Source organism: Thermobia domestica, chromosome 15, assembly GCF_964235325.1.
Source record: "Thermobia domestica chromosome 15, izTheDome1.hap1.1, whole genome shotgun sequence".
Classification (NCBI taxonomy): domain Eukaryota; kingdom Metazoa; phylum Arthropoda; class Insecta; order Zygentoma; family Lepismatidae; genus Thermobia; species Thermobia domestica.
Window position 1 is genome coordinate 4,721,473 of NC_137468.1, and position 19,634 is coordinate 4,741,106.

At 36.9% G+C, this 19,634-nt stretch overlaps 1 protein-coding gene across 1 annotated transcript in view; it reads right to left on the minus strand.

Annotated features, from left to right (window-relative positions):
* Positions 1-19,634, minus strand: part of LOC145672005 (phospholipid-transporting ATPase ABCA1-like) — a 378,961-nt gene that overhangs the window by 235,628 nt on the left and 123,699 nt on the right. Inside the window, exon 14 of the mRNA XM_081741187.1 lies at positions 17,604-17,826. Coding sequence (XP_081597313.1) covers positions 17,604-17,826 — 223 coding nt within the window. The remainder of the gene's footprint in view (positions 1-17,603; positions 17,827-19,634) is intronic.

The window sequence follows — 19,634 nt, forward strand, 5'->3', positions numbered from 1 at the left end:
GACATCGTATTCGTGGGTTTTCTCGGGGTACTCTCCTCCCACCTTTGCATTCCATCAATTCTGTCAACAACATTCACTTGCTTTAATCATAATCTCCCTGAGACTAAAATGCATAATCGTGGGTCGCTACACTGAAATATTTCCTTTTATTTAATTTTAAAATTAAATAGGGAGTTAAGTATGATCGTATTTCTATGGGTTAAGTGAATACTCCAATAGTTTCTGCAAAAAAAAAAAAAAAAAAAAGATTAGTTAAATACCCTACCACTAAGCTACTGTGTCCCCGCCCACTGAATTGTCTATTAAGGTATATACAGTAGTTTTCTGAATTTTTTTCTTATAGGAAAGACCCAAAAGTACAAATCCATAAAGATCTCTATTTTCACGTCATAAAATATATAATTCCTTATATCTTATTTACTATCTTAGATATTGACAGCGAATTTTCATTCTTTTGCACAGCTCGATGAACCCTTGGAATTGCCTGAAGAAAACCTAGGACTGAACTAATCTTTCGATCGAAATTGTACTGAGGTACTGATTTAACCCATAGAAGTACCATCTTATTTAATTTTGTTGCGACCAATAATTGTTTCCGAAATTTCAAGCTTTTATTTCACAGTGTTTCTCCAGATGTTAGATGTACTAGCTGGAAGTTTTGGGTAAATACATATTTCAAATACTGTTTACAAATGTCAGATTATATTTTCAAAAGCTTTTAAAATTTAATTTTGGTAGACTCCATGATGTTCTAACACCCCATGAAGATATCTAATTACTTTAAGATGAAATTGCTACTGGTGTTTATTAACTTTCCGTGACCGATTTCGGAAATTTTAGCATCTAACACGAAAACCCCTTAACTGTGTTGGTCCTCCCTTTATTTGACAACATCTTGATAGCCGTTAGTCATATTTTAATTCAATTTCCGAATTGTAGCGTCAAGTATGCAAGCCCCACATACCTATAGTTTATTCCCCCCCCCCTAAAAAAATCAGTTCTTTACATTTTAGAGACATGTATTTCCATATATCTAAAATGCAGAAATTAGGTACCGCATTGGAACCCCATTGGAGTACTCACTTACTTTTGCATAGCAAGGTAAAAACGCCAGTGGTTCTCACTTTAAGTTTGAAAACATACTATTTTGTCTCTTCTCTGAGCATCGTGAATCTGTCGGAGCTGTACCATAGTTGGAAAGACTCACTGATCCTTCCTATAGTGACCATGTAGTCAGAATTCAAAAAGGAGTAGCCCTTGAAGGAAAAACAATATTTTAAAATCCTTGCACCAGTAGTCGTCACCTTAAAATCAAAATGTTCCAGTAGTAGTCAGGATTTTCTACCAGTGTTCATCACTCAAATAACTTGACAATTTATTCGAAAACGCACTGTGTATCAGTTTAGGGTTGAGAATACAATATAAAGTAGTAAGCTTAATAACTTTGCATCACTTTTAGCACTCAAGAAAGAAAATAAAAACGTTTTTACATACTTTTTAAAGCAATTTCAGAAAGAAAAATGTTAACTGAATTCAAAAGTTAACTGTATATCACTTCCACGTTAAGAGTACAATATTAAATACTATGTTTAATAACTATACGTCACTTTAAACTCTCGAGAATGAACATAAACAATTGTACATACATTTTAAAAACAATCTGAGAAACAAAATAAGTTAACTGAATTCAAAATTTAATTATACATCACCTTAAGCTTAAGAATACACTATAAAATGCTGAGATTAATAAAAAATGAAATCTTTAAGTTTAACGTCCCACGGTTATGCCGGTTAGGATAAGGAGACGGTGATAATGAGAAATGAGTGAAATGGTGGAATGAACAAAGTGGGAGGAAACGGGAGAACCCCGAGAAAACCCACGAGCAAGGTGTTTGTCTACCACAAAGTCCACACGGCGCGAGTTGGGATCGAACCAGGGACCCCAAGCACCGGAGGTGAACGCTCTACCACTGAGCCACCGCCCCCCCTGAGATTAATAACAATGCATTACTGAAGAATGAAAACAAAAATGTTTTAGCTACCTATATTGTATTTACATGTTATTTCTCATTAACATTTTTTTTTTTTTTTTTTGATAACTCATGATCAAGTCTAGGAATGCGCAAGAGAAAAGATTTGAGGTTGTCTCCTCTCGAAAAGGTGCAGCGAAAGTTGTCTCGTCTCGAAAACTGGATCCGTTTCTATTGGAAAAGCTCTATCTTGTCTCGAATTTCGTAACAAAAATTGTCTCGTCTTGTCTCGTGCGCATCCCTAATCAGGTCCATAGCCAAAAACTTCATTTCGGAGGGTGCTCGATAGGGCTTTGGGATATCCGAATTTAGATATAGATAATCGATGTCGACAAACTATCGAAACTTGTTCGAAATATCGAAAAATACAGCAATATCGAAATATAAACAATATCAAAAATCGAAAATATAGAAATATGAAAGAGATCAAAAATATGGATATATCGAACAAAAATGTATATATGATCTTGGAATACGATTTGGTGGAATAATGAGGGAGAAAAATAATCATTGATTAAATATTAAATTGAAAAGAAATAAGAGCCTGACGCTCAAATACTTATCTATCCGGCACCCATCTTGATCCCCATAAAATATCATGAAGTGCTTCATTGATTCTAAACCCAATAATAGTAATTTAACAATAAACACAATATATAATTTACTACGCACCTTGAAATGTAGAAATTAATGATTGTAATCCCCAGCTTTCCAATAGACCTTTGATTTCTCCAAATGAAGATTCGGATATCTTGTTTCTTCTCAAGCAATAATGGGTTACAATAATCAGTTGCAGTCCAAAGCCAAGTCACTAAGTTAAGCATAAAAATAAAAGAATTCATTAGTTAGATGCATACAAAATCCTACGCATGTAAATCCGAATCTACTTGTATTAAATTGTAAATTTAAACAAACTAAATTATACTACAGTTATAGTGACATCAAACATACATTAAATAAGGTATACAGGGTGTCTCAAAAGTCCCCTGACATAGGGTAACTCTGTTATTATCAGAGTTACAACAGAATGTAGGAGGGAAAAGCATATAAAATTATGATGTTTTCAATCTAAAGTGAAGGAATTTTTAAAATCGGATGACCCGTTTGCGCTGTACACTCTCTATGCGCCCAATGTGAAATGAAAATGCAACGTTGCCATTTACCTGGACCCACAACAGAAGTGAGTGAAGTTACTGTCTTTTACGCTAACATGTCGATGGCCAGCCCCCGTTTCAAACAGTAACTTCATTCACTTATGTCGTGGGTCCAGGTAAATGACAACGTTGCATTTTCATTTAAAATTGGGTGCATAAAGAGTATACAGCACATTCATCTTGTCCGATTTTTTAAAAAAGTGTTCACTTTAGATTGAAAACGTCATATTTCGAGATGTTTTTCCTCTTACATTTTGTCGTAACTCTGATAATAACAGAGTTACCCTATGTCAGGGAACGTTTGAGACATCCTGTATACATCATAAGAGGTTCCTTTCTTAATTCTACACGGATGTGGTTTCATTGAATGTGAGGTGGGTGATACACATTAGGCCTTTTGGGAGTACGTCACACGGACGACCGTAATTTTGTGTTCAAAATTTTTATGAACTGGTGGGATATGTGATACATATGGCCACGGGCTAGAATTTTCTCAGTATGTCAAATATGCAATCAGATTTCATGCAGCTTAATTTGGTGAAAAGCTATTGCCAATTGAACGTTACATTTACCTCTTTCTTGCAGATGTTAAACCATGCCGTTAGCACGTGAGGAATGGATCGAAATAATCAAACTGTGGGGCGGGAGGAGTATATGTGCAGTGGTTGCCGATTGCAGAGTCATCCACAATGTGACTCTGTGTCACATGTTTCAGTGTCACAGTAATTAACTAAATTTGAGAAGACGGGCACATTCGTGAACATACATCGTAGCGGTTCAAACTCGCGGGACCTTGTTCCTTCCCCATTTTGAACCGGTACATGAAAATGCCATTTACTCCATGTTTGCCTGCGCCGATTTTGAAAATTCCTTCACTAATCGATTTCTCCCGTTGAGTACTACAAGAACCAGTTAAAATCTCGCGGGCCCTTTATTCTTCCCCATTTTGAACCGGTACATGAAAGTGCGATTGTTTTTCATGCTTGCCTGCGCCGATTTTGAAAATTCCTTCACTAGTCGATTTCTCTCGACGAGTACTACAAGAATCAGTTAAAATCTCGCGGTCCTTTTTTCTTCCCATTTTGAACCGGTACCTGAAAATGCGATTTTCTTCATGTTTGCCTGTGCCGATTTTGAAAATTCTTTCAGTAATCTATTTCTGTCGTCGAGTACTACAAGAATCAGTTAAAATCTCGCGGGCCCTTTTTTCTTCCCCATTTTGAACCGGTACATGAAAGTGGGATTTTTTTTTCATGCTTGCCTGCGCCGATTTTGAACATTCCTTCACTAATCGATTTCTCTCGTCGAGTACTACAAGAATCAGTTAAAATCTCGCGGTCCTTTTTTCTTCTCATTTTGAACCGGTACCTGAAAATGCGATTTTCTTCATGTTTGCCTGTGCCGATTTTGAAAATTCTTTCAGTAATCTATTTCTGTCGTCGAGTACTACAAGAATCAGTTAAAATCTCGCGGGCCCTTTTTTCTTCCCCAAGCCAATATTTTTTTTGTATATTTTGAATGTATTCAAGTATGGAACAAAAGTATTATATAATTCCCTTAGTAGGCTTCTCAACTTAATATTTTTCAACTTAAATTTTATTTATTTTAATTATTTATTTTCTTGTGACTCAATATTTAATTGCAATCGTTCATTGGGGAGAAGGGTGGCCATTCTCAAATATATAAATATAGTATTCTTAAAATTTATGTGTTCTCGTACTATTAGTTTCCTCCACTAGACCTGGAAATTGCAAAATTAATACCTGGAAAACCTGCAAAATTCAGGGAAATTGAGTTCCATATTTATGTATGAACACTGCTATTTACAATTTTTTTTTTTTTTCGAATAGGGAGAACTGTACGAAAGGGTGGTTTGAGAATAGTATAACAGTAGGTTTCTGGGAGTGTTGTTCGAAATGAAATCTTTAAGTTTTACGTCCCACTATTATGCTGGCTAGGCTCAAGATGACGGGGTGTTGTTCGGTGGGGGTCAATGTTGCCAATTTTGGGTAAAGTCGCTAAATAAGGGGAATTCGACCTCAACGATAGCGCAGGGTGACCATAAAATTTTCAGTTAAAAACGGGACAGGTTCTTGCAACACTAGACTTTTAGATCTACCTTTGTTCTTATCAGTGCCTTGATATCAGAGTTCCCCCTCTCTCTCTCTTCGTTACAGAGCGGGTACTTATGAAAAAGGAAAGACACGTTGAAGTTTGTTTAACACACAACCAACTGCTAAAACCTCTGCTGCCTTTCGAGCAGTACTGCGAACTATAGAGTATGTTTAATATAGGGATTTTCAGTTCAATTTTTGCCGCTTTGTTATTATTAATACTTTTAAAAGGAGTAAAGGTACTGGGTTTGTTATTTACTTCTTTCATTTACATAAAACGGGACGAATACTACTTTTTTCCATCTACTGACGGGACGGCCGCGACACGCCCCTAAAACGGGACTGTCCCGGTCAAAACGGGACGTATGGTCGCCCTACGATAACGACAAAAAAAAATAATTCCGATTGGAGACTTTTTTGGGTGATTTTTAAATAACGATTTACCTACTTACACATTTCGCGACTTTTTGCTGCAAACAAAATGTTCATCTGTAGAGAAGCATTATTAGTTCAAAACAGTTTTTACGTTCTTTTTTTCTGTTTGTTTGTTTTAATCAGCGCAAGTGATGAAGAGTTTGGAAATACAGCGTACTCACTACTCCACAATCCTGCATTGTTATGTTACCCTTGCCCTCTAACGAAGAATAACTACAAACTTGATGTCCTTTAGTTCGCAGAGTTTCCGTTGAGAGACACACGTAATACATCATTACCGTTAGCAACAAGATTACCTATAGATGCGTGAAAAAAGGCGAAGAAGGTGTTTGTTATATTTGTCCTCTGGGGTCTTTTAATTATTCTGCACTTTTCTTTTACAAAAAATTGCTTAACGTAAGTACTGTAGTGTTAATTATTTCGGAACTATTTTGACCATAACATGAACAAAAGTACCCGAAACAACCTGAAATGATCCCTGAATTAAAGGATTGGTTGCGCCCTGTTTACAAAGATGTGAATAGAACCAGCGGCGCAAATCTGTCTTCAACATTGGGGGGGGGGGGAGGGTAAGACCGTTACCATACTTTTTTTGGCGATGTCCAAAATACTTATGAAGTTGAAAAACAATGTTGTGGAGGATCAGAGTTGACTTTAGCGTTAGGAGGCTGCAGATTTGAGGCTTATTTTGGGGGACATCTCACGTTCCTTTGTAGCAATCGGACAAAAATCATCAAATTTCTCCCAAAAAACACATTTCAAATCGGATTATTTGGGAGAAGTCCCCCTCAGTTCCAAGATTGGAGGGGACATGTATCCGTCATCCCCCCCGGGATTTGCGCCAGTGAGTAGAACATATTGTTTAGTTTACATCTACAACTTTTACAATGCTTATAGACAATGAATTTCTCGATTATTTCTTATAGCGACTTTTCACCCAAAATTGGAGTCGTCACCTCTCGTTTCGCAAACTTATTGCCAACATTTTAGAAACTGGTTGCGGGGAGAGCTACAATGGATGATTCAAGTTATTTCGTCGCTTCCGCTGTGAACCTAAGTACAAGATTCCAAAAGTCACATTTTTTTGGTTCCAAACAATATGTCTGCTGGGTGAAAGCATAGACTGGAATGTGTTGCCTTTCCTACCATATCTTTAATCCCATAGTAGCTCCTTTCCCAAAGTTAAAAAAATGCAATTCTTCCTTTCTTAATAGTACTTATGACCCAAAGTATTACGTAAGCATTGTATGTTATTTATGTAGCTCACAGAGCCGCAGCTATGGGCGAGCAAGCAAAGCACGTGTCCCGGGCGCGTGGTTGGAGGGGCGCCTAAAAGAGAGGTTATATATTAGTACTTTTCCTGGCGGTATTTAATACTTTTCATCAGAGTGCGAAATCATGAAATCAAAGTGAGAGGAAAAAATGAAATGAAATCTTTGAGTTTTACGTCCCACGGTTATGCCGGTTAGGCTAAAGGAGACGGTGATTATGAGAAATGAATGAAATGGTGGAATGAAGTAAGTGGGAGGAAATGGGAGAACCCCGAGAAAACCCACGCACACGGTGTTTGTCCACCACAAGGTTCACTTGGCGGGGCTAGGATCGAATCCGTGACCCCAAGCACCAGAGGTGAACGCTCTACCACTGAGCCACCGCGGCCCTAAAAGTGAGAGGAGACTGGAGGAGTGAAGAGAGAGAGAGAGAGACAGAGAGAGAGAGAGAGAGAGAGAAGAAAACGCTCGCACTTTTACACTTCAAAGTAAATTAAGTCATTTATTTTTTGTCCCCCTCCTCCCCCTCCCCTAAGTTCTGTCAAAGTAAATAGCTAAAAACACTCCCAGGCCAGAACCGCATCTACGTTGGAAATTTGATCGAGATCGGTCGGTCGGTGCAAGAGATTAAGAAAAAATGAAATGAAACCTTTGAGTTTTACGTCCCACAGTTATGCCGGTTAGGCTAAGGGAGACGCTGATGATGAGCAATGAATTAAATGGTGGAATGAAGTAAGTGGGAGGAAATGGGAGAACCCCGAGAAAACCCACGCACACGGTGTTTGTCCACCACAAGGTTCACTTGGCGGGGCTAGGATCGAATCCGGGACCCCAAGCACCAGAGGTGAACGCTCTACCACTGAGCCACCGCGGCCCCCGGCCGGGAATCGAACCCAGGTGTCCCACGCCAAAGGCGTGTTCATTAACCACTTAGCCACGAGGGAGCTCATCTGTGAGGCAGTGTAAACCCCCCAAAAAAGAAAGAAAATAAACGCACACTGGATGTTTGCGCAACTGAGGATCAAAACATTCTCAATGGAGTATGAGAAATAGTAAACGTCAATCAATGTGTGCTTTTGCTTATTCATTACTTCGTTAATACTTAATTCCTTCTAGAAATAGTGAAACAATACTATGAAGAAACACTAATTAAACTAATAACAATTACGCTGTATTTCTTACCATACCGTTTTTACCACCCATAGAATTTCAATCTAGCACTATACTGCATTAGTCACGCCGTAACGAAAGCTGAAATTCAAAGACCTGCCACTCGTTAACTGTTGAAGCTGTGTTGTAGCTACCTGTATATCACGCGGCCTGCGTTGGTACTCCTCAACATAAATACGTCACAGCCCAAAGCCAGGAAACATCACAAACAGAAGACAGGGGCACAAGCAGTGCCTGACACTTCACGAACTCAAACCCACCAAGACTCAACTCAACATGACCTTCAATTACGTTCTAGAAACCAAACCAGTGCTAAGGCACAAACTCACCAACTTCCTATATGAAAACACAAGAAAAAAATCTAACGTTTTGGTTCCAAAGTGATGACATAACAATAATACTAAAAAGGTTTTAATTTTCAGTAACCCAAACATTAATTAACTAGGGAACATAACAAAGCAAAAATAAATAAATAAAAATAAATTAAATTAAAAAATAAAAACCTGACAAGTAAGCTCTCCCTGACTTCTTTTTTTTTTTTAATTTCAGTGAGGCTGTAAAATATGTCAATATCTTCGTTATATATATATATATATATATATATATATATATATATATATATATATATATATATTTCATTGTAAACAAGTTCTTTAAACAAAAGAAAGCTCTGAGAGCGCTTACCTCTGACGCGGTAGGTCCCTGGTTCGATTCCTGCTCCCGACAAATAGGCTTTTGGTGAACACTGTAGTTCTGGTTATTCTTAAGACTTTCCAGTTTCCTTACATTTTCTTGATTCCACCATTATCATGTATCTCATCGTCACCTTCTCTCTTACATTGATGTACAATCATGGGGCGTTAAACTAAAAGAAAAAAAATCTTGCAAATATCCTAGTAAAAATGAGTTTTCTAAACTACACTAGTGGCCCCGCGTAGCGTATTCGCTAACGCTCTCGCCTTCGGTGCGAACGGTCCCGGGTTCGATCCCGGTGGGGGAACTCGGTCGAAAAAGTATCAAAAGATTTTAAGTCCAGCCATCCTGAATGAGGTTTCCTTGGCTTTTCCTCATTCACAGCAGGCAAATGCCGGAGTGGTACCTAACATATAGGTCCCAGGCCGTTTTCTTCCTTCCCAAATCCAAAAATGAAAATGAAATCTTTGAGTTTTACGTCCCACGGTTATGCCGGTTAGGCTAAAGGAGACGGTGATGATGAGTAATGTATGAAATGGTGGAATGAAGAAAGTGGGAGGAAACGGGAGAACCCCGAGAAAACCCACGCACACGGTGTTTGTCCACCACAAAGTTCACTTGGCGGGAGCTGGGATCGAACCCGGGACCCCAAGCACCAGAGGTGAACGCTCTACCACTGAGCCACCGCGGCCCCATTTTTCCCCAATCCATTCTTCCCTTCCTTTCCCCGGATAGTGTGATCACCGAGGGAAGTCATCCCTCATATGCGACGGGCTAACAAGGCCATTGATGCCGAAAGCCCAGAAATCTAAATCCTAAATCTTCACTACACAAGGGAATTTTCGCGCTGAAAACGGTTTATTAGCAATTATGTTAAGCAGCCCTGTAGTAAAACGCTCCAAGTAATAAATCGTCACATATAAAACGGAATGAATAAACACATAACATTCATTTTGCTACCTTGAAATGTAAAATGTTTCAAGACTTTAATATTCAAAGATTTCTCAAAATTCAGATTCACCCATTCCATTGTCCTCAATCATTAACGAGTTTTACAATAGTAAGAATTGTATTCATAAACTACATTACTTACTTAGTACTATATTAAAGCAAGTTACACTAAAAGAATATATAATTAATGGAATATTTAACTAAAGTAATAGTTAACTAGTGTACTTACCCAAGCATCTGTTTCCTTCCTCTCTTCTTTTCCGTTTGTAAACAACCTCGTTTCGCAAGCAAAAGACGGTAGTTCAATGACGTCAGCCATGGCGAAAGAAAGAGGTGTCTATAGGCGGCCTGGATCTCACACACAGATGGACGTATTTAACATATAGCTGAAGTATTTAACATACGTATACGTATGTAAAATACGGAAGATTGTTAGATGTCAGACATCCTGCAGCGACATGATGTAATATCTAAGCGGGTAAAAGGCAATACCTGTGTAGCATATGGATAAAGTACGCTCCGTACAGATTTCCTTAGTAAACATAACGAATCCTTGTATTTGTACAATATACCGCTGTCCGGATAATGGATTTTTCTCAGTGTGGTATAGAACAGTGGTTCTCAAACGTCCCTATAACGCGGACCCCCTGTTCATTCGGAAAGTGATCTGCGGATCCCTTTGCAAGGCTGTCTGAAATTTTACATGACATTAAAAATATACTAATTAGAATTACCACTGAAGAAAAAGATCAATAATGCAATAAGTAATATTTATTTCCTAGTGAACGAAATTTCAGTTGAAAAAACAATAACTTTCAAGATTGATTTTTTGAAAAGGAAATCCACTTGATAAACAATATTCTCAAATGTGAGGTCACTAATGTGAGGAATAAAATTATTTCCATAAGTGCATTGAAAATAAATTGTCACCATCAATCTTAGACCCGATTCCAGATTAAGACGATTTCGCTTTAAGGTTTTAATACTACAAAAAGCAGAAAAGGTCTGATCACATAAGTAAGTGGTAGAGAAAGGTGTCAAATGTTGCAATGCCTTTTTAGACAACTCTTCAGACTCACAGGGCAGAATACAAACGTAGGTATAATTTCTAATTGCTTTCTTTTTAGTAACTGAAGAAAAAATACTTCTTGCATAACAGCTGTGAGTTCCACTTTATTACAATAAATTTCAATTTGAGTTGATTTTGAGTTTAATATCCCGTTCAGCAGCGAGGCTATATGAGACGAGGACCTACTGATTAACGTGGAATCCGAACCACATGAGCTCCAGCCGGAAATCGAACCCGCACCTCCTACAATACATTTCAATTTTAGGCGTCGCGGACCCCCTGGCTAGGTCCCGCGTACCCCCAAGGGTCCGCCGACCCCACTTTGAGAAATACTGGTATAGAACATGTCAATGATGTGATTATACAAATATATATTCATACTATACTAAAAACATAACTACTTTTACAATGTTTTCTAGATGATAGAAAAACACGATAAAATATGGTTTCTTTGGAAGAATTATTAAGAAGTTATATTACTCATCTAGCATATGTTTTATTTTACAAAATAGAAAACAATATAATATGCACAAAAGTTACATTTAGGACTTAGCAGAACCCAGATCAGTTTCCAAGTATTCCTCCACACTGTAAAAACAGTGATTTAGCAACAGAGTATGTACTGGCTTTTTGAAACTTTCATGTTTGGAAAGAGACTTAATTTCATTAGGAAATGAGTTAGAGTTGTACACCTTTGTTAGGTAATTGTTTTCGAAAACAAAGTGGTGTTATGATGAGGAATTTTTAGATGTGGCTTTGCTCTTGTACTATATTCATATTTATCTGAGTTCTTTTTGTATAGTTCTTGTTTCTTGTGGACCAAAAGTGATGTTTCGTTATATATACAATGGAGGAAGTAGAAGAATATTTAGGTCTTTGAATAGTGTTCTGAAAGAAGTATAATATCAAGTATTGCTGACTATTCTTACCACTTTCTTTTGGAGTATAAAAACTTTCTTAAATTCAGTGGACGAACCCCAAAAGGCTATTCCATATCTGATTTTGTAACAAAAGAAACGCTGACCAAAGCTTAAACACATGGTGGACGGTGTGGTTAGCGTTCGGACGTGAGTAAACATCGCTCCAAGAGTCAGTCATTCGAACTGTAACGTACAATGACGAATATTTGCTGTGTTTCTTGCGGCCTGCTCGATATTACCCCGGATGAATTTAAACCAGTAAACATAGTCCCATAAATCTCCCATCCTTCCTTGATGATCTGCATCATACCGCATGAAAATCGGGCTTGAGTTATAAATTCTAGAGCCAAATGAAATCCGTGAGTTTTGAAAGAATCACTCTGTATATACATATGTAAGATGCAAAAATATATTGATCAAAAAAGTCTTAGTGGAAAGGGCAATATAAAGCAGGATGATATATCAGATAATAGTTGTACAAATAGTTTACTTCTCCTCCAATCAGACACTTTAGGTACAAATTAAGGTAAACAAGTACTGCAACATTATTGACTCCTTATTGACTTCTCCTCCAATCAGGCGTAGATACTTTAGGTGAGGCGCTTATTTTTACACCTTTGAGTAACATAAATAAACTATGTCGTTTTTGAAGAATTTAGATTTAAAATCGTCAGAACATTTTTGAAAAATCTACAATTTTCAACTTTACCCGTCTAGTAACCTACATTTTTAAGGGGAGGGGGGGCGGGAAGTAGAAAATTCTAGGAGACATCCTCCAGAACAGCATAAAAACTTAAGTTTTTAATTAAATGTCGATCGGTAGCGATGGTCGCTTCGCTAAATCACACGAACGGACATCGAAAAACAAATTTCTCGTCATGTAAGGGCCATGAAATGTTAAAATCCGTCCAAATCTAGAATTCAAATTATTTCACGATCACAATTTTTTAAAAATTTGTTACAGTAGACAGTAAAAGTACGTTCTACACGAAGTTTGAACTTAAAACTAATACGCTCATTTATCTTCAGTTGAGTTTTTAATAAATCCTACGCTCTACTACAACGGATCTTTCTTTACACCTAACATTCCCCACACCGACTTTTCCGTACACCGAATTTTCTGTACGCCGAGTTTTCTTACACCGAATTTTCCTACACCGAATTTTCCTGCTCCCAGTGAGAGGAAAACCATATATATTTGTGTTGTGTATTTCTCACCGAGATCTAATATTGAATTGTATAACAATTTATTTACTCGCCTTGAAATTAATTGTCCTCAAGGTTGCCCTGTTCTTCTGATTGGTGATTTCAATTTATCGGAAATAAACGGTACGGGATTTAATTTTGAAATAAGCTTTTCTAAATGTAAGAATTTATATGAATTTATGTCTTATTATAATCTGCAATCATTAAATAATGGAACGAACGAAAATAATCGTACATTAGATCTGGTTCTGTCTAATATAACGAATTTAGAAGTCAGTAGGGAATATTGTCCACTAATTCCAGATGTACACCATCCATCTTTAGTAATAAACGTGATGCACAGGGGACCGCGAAGATTAAAAAGAAAACAAATATAGGGCCTATTAGGATATAATTTTAGGAAAGCTGATTTCTTGGGACTGTATCTTGAATTCTCGTCTATTGACTGGAACTGCCTAAAAAACTATGAAAACGCCAATTACCTAGTTGATAATCTCTATTATATTATTTATAGTGTATTTGACAAGTGCATGCAGAGGCGGAACTATGGGGGGCATTGCCTCCCCCCAAACTTTTTGACAAAAAATAAAAATGCCACCTATAAAATCCTTCAATTCTCAATTGTATTTACCGTGCTCCCCCCCCCCAGCGGACAAAAGGTCTGCCCCCAGGAGACAATTCCTAACTCCGCCCATGAGTGCATGCCACTTAAAAACAACTTATCCGTGCTGGTTTACAAATGAAATTATCAAAAAATCAAAAATAAAGCAATGTATCATAAAAAAATAAAAATGTAATAAAGGAGTGAATTATCTTGATAAATTCAATGCATTACGTAGGGAAATAAAGAGAGACATTAAGCTGGCATACAGAGCGTTCATACAAGATTCTGAAAATAACATTAATAACAATACTAATGAATTGTGGAACTTTATAGAAAAATAAGACAACATCTTCCTTGGGAGAAATTAACTTATGAGGGACGTGAACTCTATCGTAATGATGAAATAGCCAATGCTTTTCCACAGTATATCTCGTCAGTATATGTGCCAGATACAGGTGTCACTAACATTCCTACAAACAATTTATTAACTTATGTAAATAAAAAACTAGAGTCACTTAGCATTGAAGAAATCACTCAATCTGAAGTAGAAATAGCAATCAAAAAATTAAAACACAGAACTGCTGTTGATCCCGATGGAATACATCCATATATTATAAAGGGGTGTATAGAAATAAATAACTACGGCCTATATCAATTTAACTATTTCTGCAAAGATATTTGAACAAATCCTATACCAACGGATAATTGACCACATCCAACCCGTAATCTCACCATACCAACATGGCTTTATCCCACACAAATCAACAACAACAAACCTTGCACTTATCACAGACTTTATAGCAAATTCGTTAGATGTAGGATGTCAGGTTGATGTAATATATATAGATTTTGAAAAGGTGTTTGATAGAATGAATCACAAAGTACTATTGCATAAGCTAGGTGAATATAATTTCTCTTCTCCCTTGATCAAGTTCTTTTCATCATATTTAAATAATCGAAAACAAACTGTTATGTACAAAGATTATAAATCAACTGATTATATTGCATATTCTGGAATTCCTCATGGCTCTAATCTAGGTTTGTTATTGTTCCTTTTATTCTTTAACGATCTTCCTGGTCATATATTATTAAGTAATAAATTGCCTTTTGTTGATGATCTCAAAATACGGTAGGTTAAAGACCATCCATGACTGTCTCAATTTACAACGTGACATGGAAAATATAGCTAGTTAGTGTTCTCTTAACAAAATTAATGTAAACATAAACAAATGTAACAATTTATCGTTTACCAGAAATAAGAGACAAATACAGTTATATTACTCAATGAATCAGATCTTACTCAATAGACTAACTCAGTCAAAGATCTTGGTTATATTTGATACGAGACTGACATTTAAAAACCATATAGAGAACATAGTTAATGAATCTCTCAAGATGTTGGGGTTCATAATTAGAACTGGAAAGGAGTTTAACAATATTACCACATTAACAAAAATGTATTTTCCTATGTCCGATCAAAACTGGAATATGCTGCTGTGATCTGGAACCCATCACAACAGCAATACCGACACCAACTGGAAAAGGTCAAATCTAAATTTATCAAACACTTGACGTACAAGAGAACTGAAATCTATCAATATTATGAAAAATTTTTAACATTAATAGACAATTTCTGTATTTCTATACTTGAACTAAGGCGAAATGTGATAGATATGATTTTTCTCCATAAAATAGTACAAAACGAGTTTAATTGTACGGATCTCATATCAACACTAAATTTTCATGTCCCGACACTTAAAACTCGCTCTGATAACTCTGGCCTGTTCTATTGCAAAAAAGCAAGGACCAACGTATTATTGAAATCACCAATCAGGAGAATTTGCTCTACTTATAACAAAATATTTATCGAACACAAAGAAATTGACATATGTAATATGAACTCTATGTTTAAGAAAACTATTGTAAATGTAGTATATAATATGCCAACACTATAATTGGTCTTATGCCTGTTGTGTTGAAGGCAAATAAATAAACATTGTATTTTAAACTATAATGGGTTACAGTTTCCGATATCTAACATACCTTTCATCAGACATTATATAGATAGTGTCTATATAGTGTCTGATGAAGGATACATTCGATATCTGAAACTGTAACACATTATAGATTAAAATACAGTGTGTGTTTAAGCTTTGGTCAGTGTTTCTTTCGTTAAAATATCTAATCCAAAGCCATGGATAGCGTTGTAATCTACTGTCTCGACACTCCAATTCCATCACCCTGGAGTTGTGTTCAAAGTAACGCCAACTCAAACACTTAATTATGACTGGTAAAGTAGTGATTCCACTCTACCACACGAGTTTGTAGAGGACAACATCTTGTCCGTAGGGCTTTTTCATGGTCCTCCCATTTCCTCCAATATGTTTTAATTTCACCAATTATTTTACGTATAATCATTCGCTTTCATTAATAATCTATCTCCTTTAGTCGAAAGGATATAATTACGGGATACCATTTTCATTTCCTTTTGAAATGTGCCCATTGTGTGTCAGTACACAACGTTTCCTACCAACAATTGTTTGCAATAGTTCAAGATCTCTAGAAAGATGCCGCATAGAATCGTTACTGCTAAACTGAACTGTTAACGTATTAATAATAAGTAGAAGGTCTCTAACAATAATTCTTTCTCTATGAGTTTGGACCTCCTGCCCAGAGTAGCGAAAAGTATTGTGGTCTCCTGCCCAGTGCAGCGCGGACACGGATAGGAACCTATTGCCCGTAGTAGCGCAGCGGAAGGTTAGGAGACTCCTGCCAATTGCAACGCAGAAACGGAAAGGAATCTTTACTTCAGAGCAGTACGGAAGTGCGATTGTGTCTCCTGCCCAGTGCAGCGCGGAGATTTGTAAGGTTTCGGAGTCTCTCCCGCCAAGAGCAGCTTGGAGAGAAAGGTAGGGATTTGATCCGCTGGAACTGATGTCTTCCGTCCCTTGACATGCTCTTTTATAGCCGATTTTGGATGCGAAGCCTGAGTAGGTGTTTGTACTTCGTGACTCTTCGTGTCCTCCTCGTATTTCTTCGTAGATTGCATCTATCTGCTGTTTGTGATCCTTGTGGATAAGCACATGGTGTTGTTTATAAATACGAGGATAAGTAAGAAATAATCAGCAATTTTGACATTTAGTGTTATAACTCTTTTTACATTGTTAATACTGACCTCTGTCCTCGTTTATTTTATTGTTATGCTGTTGTGGTCATGCTATGAAAGTTTGATCTTAATTCCCCCATTTGCCGTCTTTTTGTTGCAGATAGATCATGGCCGCTCCATTAGAAGTTTGCACCAAAGAGGAACACGAGCAGTGATTAGGGGTCGCAATCCATCAAAGACTTTCGGCACAAAAAGGGAATAATGTTTTGCTTCACGGAGTGTCTACGAATGAATTGAAACATTCAAAAATGGTCGCACAAGCTTACGCACGTGGAAGGAGCAGGATGACCACCTACGGCCACAAATGACGAGGGTAAGTTTAAACGAGACCATTTTTGAATTTTTCAATCCATTCGTAAGCACTCTGTTGTGGCAAGACACTGTTCCAGTATTGTACCGAAAGTCTTTGATGAATTGAGATCCCTGGTACACCTTCCGACCACAAAAACCGGATCACTGCTCATTGTTCTTCTTTGGTGCAAACTTCTAATGGAGCGGCTATGGTCTATCTGCAATAAAAGTAAGACAAATGAAGGAATTAGGATCAAACTTTCATAGCATGACCCCAACAGCATAGCAATAAAATACACGAGGACAGAAGTCACTATGAACAAGGTAAGGAGAGTCATGTCAAAATTGCGGATACTTTTCGCCTTATCCTCGTGTGAGCGGATATTACAATATAGATATTATCTGACGTACAAACATATCAAAGGAATGCATGTGCTTGCCAATTTCTTCCTCCAAAGTTAAATTTATAGTAAACATACTTGAAATGAACCTTTCAAACATACGAATGTATAAAGAGATAGTAACGTACCACTAGAATTAATGTTAATATAAGCTCCGTTGGTAGCATGATACTGAAACAGTCAATAAACCATCCTATCCAATGGATCAGATTCCCCAATCCCATCATGTGCATTGTTTCCTTTAGTCGCATCTCCTTTTCATGAACAATAGATCTGACAATCATAGAGCAGGAGAATACCCACGACAACACCATCATCAATGGGAAAGCTCCCGCTATTGTCCTTACAAATCTAAAAGTAAATAGAAGAGATCATTATACTTAAAAAATTAGAAAAATAAAGTTATATCAGTAAAACTTTTCTTATGACCAAATACGAAGAAAATTACTAACCCCTAACAACATAACACAATACATATACACGAACGAAGTTAAAACTTTGACATTCTCAGTAAAGAAACTGGAGTTTTAAATTTCTTAACATTCTACAAAAATAAGAAGAAAAATAAATATTTTAAATTTGTCTCTACCAATAAGTCAGGGTATGTGTTTGTCGTATGTTGTTATACAAAGTGTTTCAAAACGATTGGCTTGATTTTGGACGGTAATAATTACGGAATATGGGACGTACCGGCAAGAAAATGAGGAGTGTTGTTTGAATTGGCGTGGCCTAGAGTTTCAGAAAACCTCCGTTATACAATAGTCAATGCATCTTCTCAATTTGAAGTCTGCCAGAAGTAAGATGGCGTCCGCTCAACAGAAAACGTTTTGTGTGCTTCAGTTTGCAAAGACTAAGTCAGTGATTTCGGTACAACATGCTTTTCGTCGGTGTTTTGGCATTAATCCGCCTGCACTCAAAAACATTCGTCGTTGGTATTGCCAATTTGAAGAGACAGGATGCTTGTGCAAATATACGAGTCCAGGTTGACCTCGCACTTCCGATGAAATACTAGAAACAATTATCGTCTAGATGTCGTTCGTGCTGCTGCTGGTGGATACATAAAGCATTTGTAATAGCGTAGCTAAAACTTCAAGATTTTGTGAATATTTTGCAATGTATCCCCTTTTGTAGTACGTTTTTATCAATACATATGGATTTTTAAAATCAGGTCATTCTTTTTGAAACACCCTATATTAAGAAAAAAACGGTCTGTGATTTTTCTGTAAATAGTTTTAATACTTTAAATTCTTTTCCTTAATTTCTTTTATGCTGATTTCTACAAAATACTTACACAGTTCAAGATTCACCATAATTATGTTCTCAACTCAAGTGACATATTTACAGCTAATGTATTTGAAGGGAAAAGCAACATCCTTAAGTAAACAAATATTTGCTCGTACAGCAAGTAGTGTGATCATAATCCTTAACTGAAATTAAGATATTGTCATACAAACTAAGGATGAAAGAAGTATTTTGCAACAAGATTTGTAAACTGAGGAAACCGGCAGAGTTCACTGAAACCGTTTTAGGTTTTCATAAATAACACCTCGCATTAATCACAGCCACGGGCACACACACAAAAAAATAACAGTTCTGTCAACTGGACCCCAGGCTATGGATTTGATGTACTTTGTTATACAGAATCCAAATTTCGACATACCAGGACCATCAACTGTTGTCAACTTTTTGTTATGGGCGAAAAACTTGAGCGATTTTGGATAGTGAAGATACACGTTTTTCACCCATACAACAAAACTGACATGCTCAATCGTCCTAGAGTTTCGAAATTTGCATTCTGTTCTATCACGTTTTAAATCAGTTTTTACTTCATAATCTGACGGCCGTCTCTGGCAAATGTAGATTATTTGAACAGTTCGTCTACAACATCGTAATTAACTTTTCATAATATTTATCAGTTACATCTGTTTCTCAAAGGTACAACAACCTAATCAACTCTTCCTTTTACTAATCTTCTACTTTTTTTTTCTTTATAATTACAAGTTAGGTTACTGGAACGCAGGGCCGTGCCGTGGAAAATCAGCGCCCGCAACGAGAGAGTATACGACAGCGCCCCACACATATATTCCAAGCAATTTTTCCTTTTTTCTCCCGAATTTTTCACCCCCTTACTTTGGCGTCCGGGGCCGTCACTCCGCTCC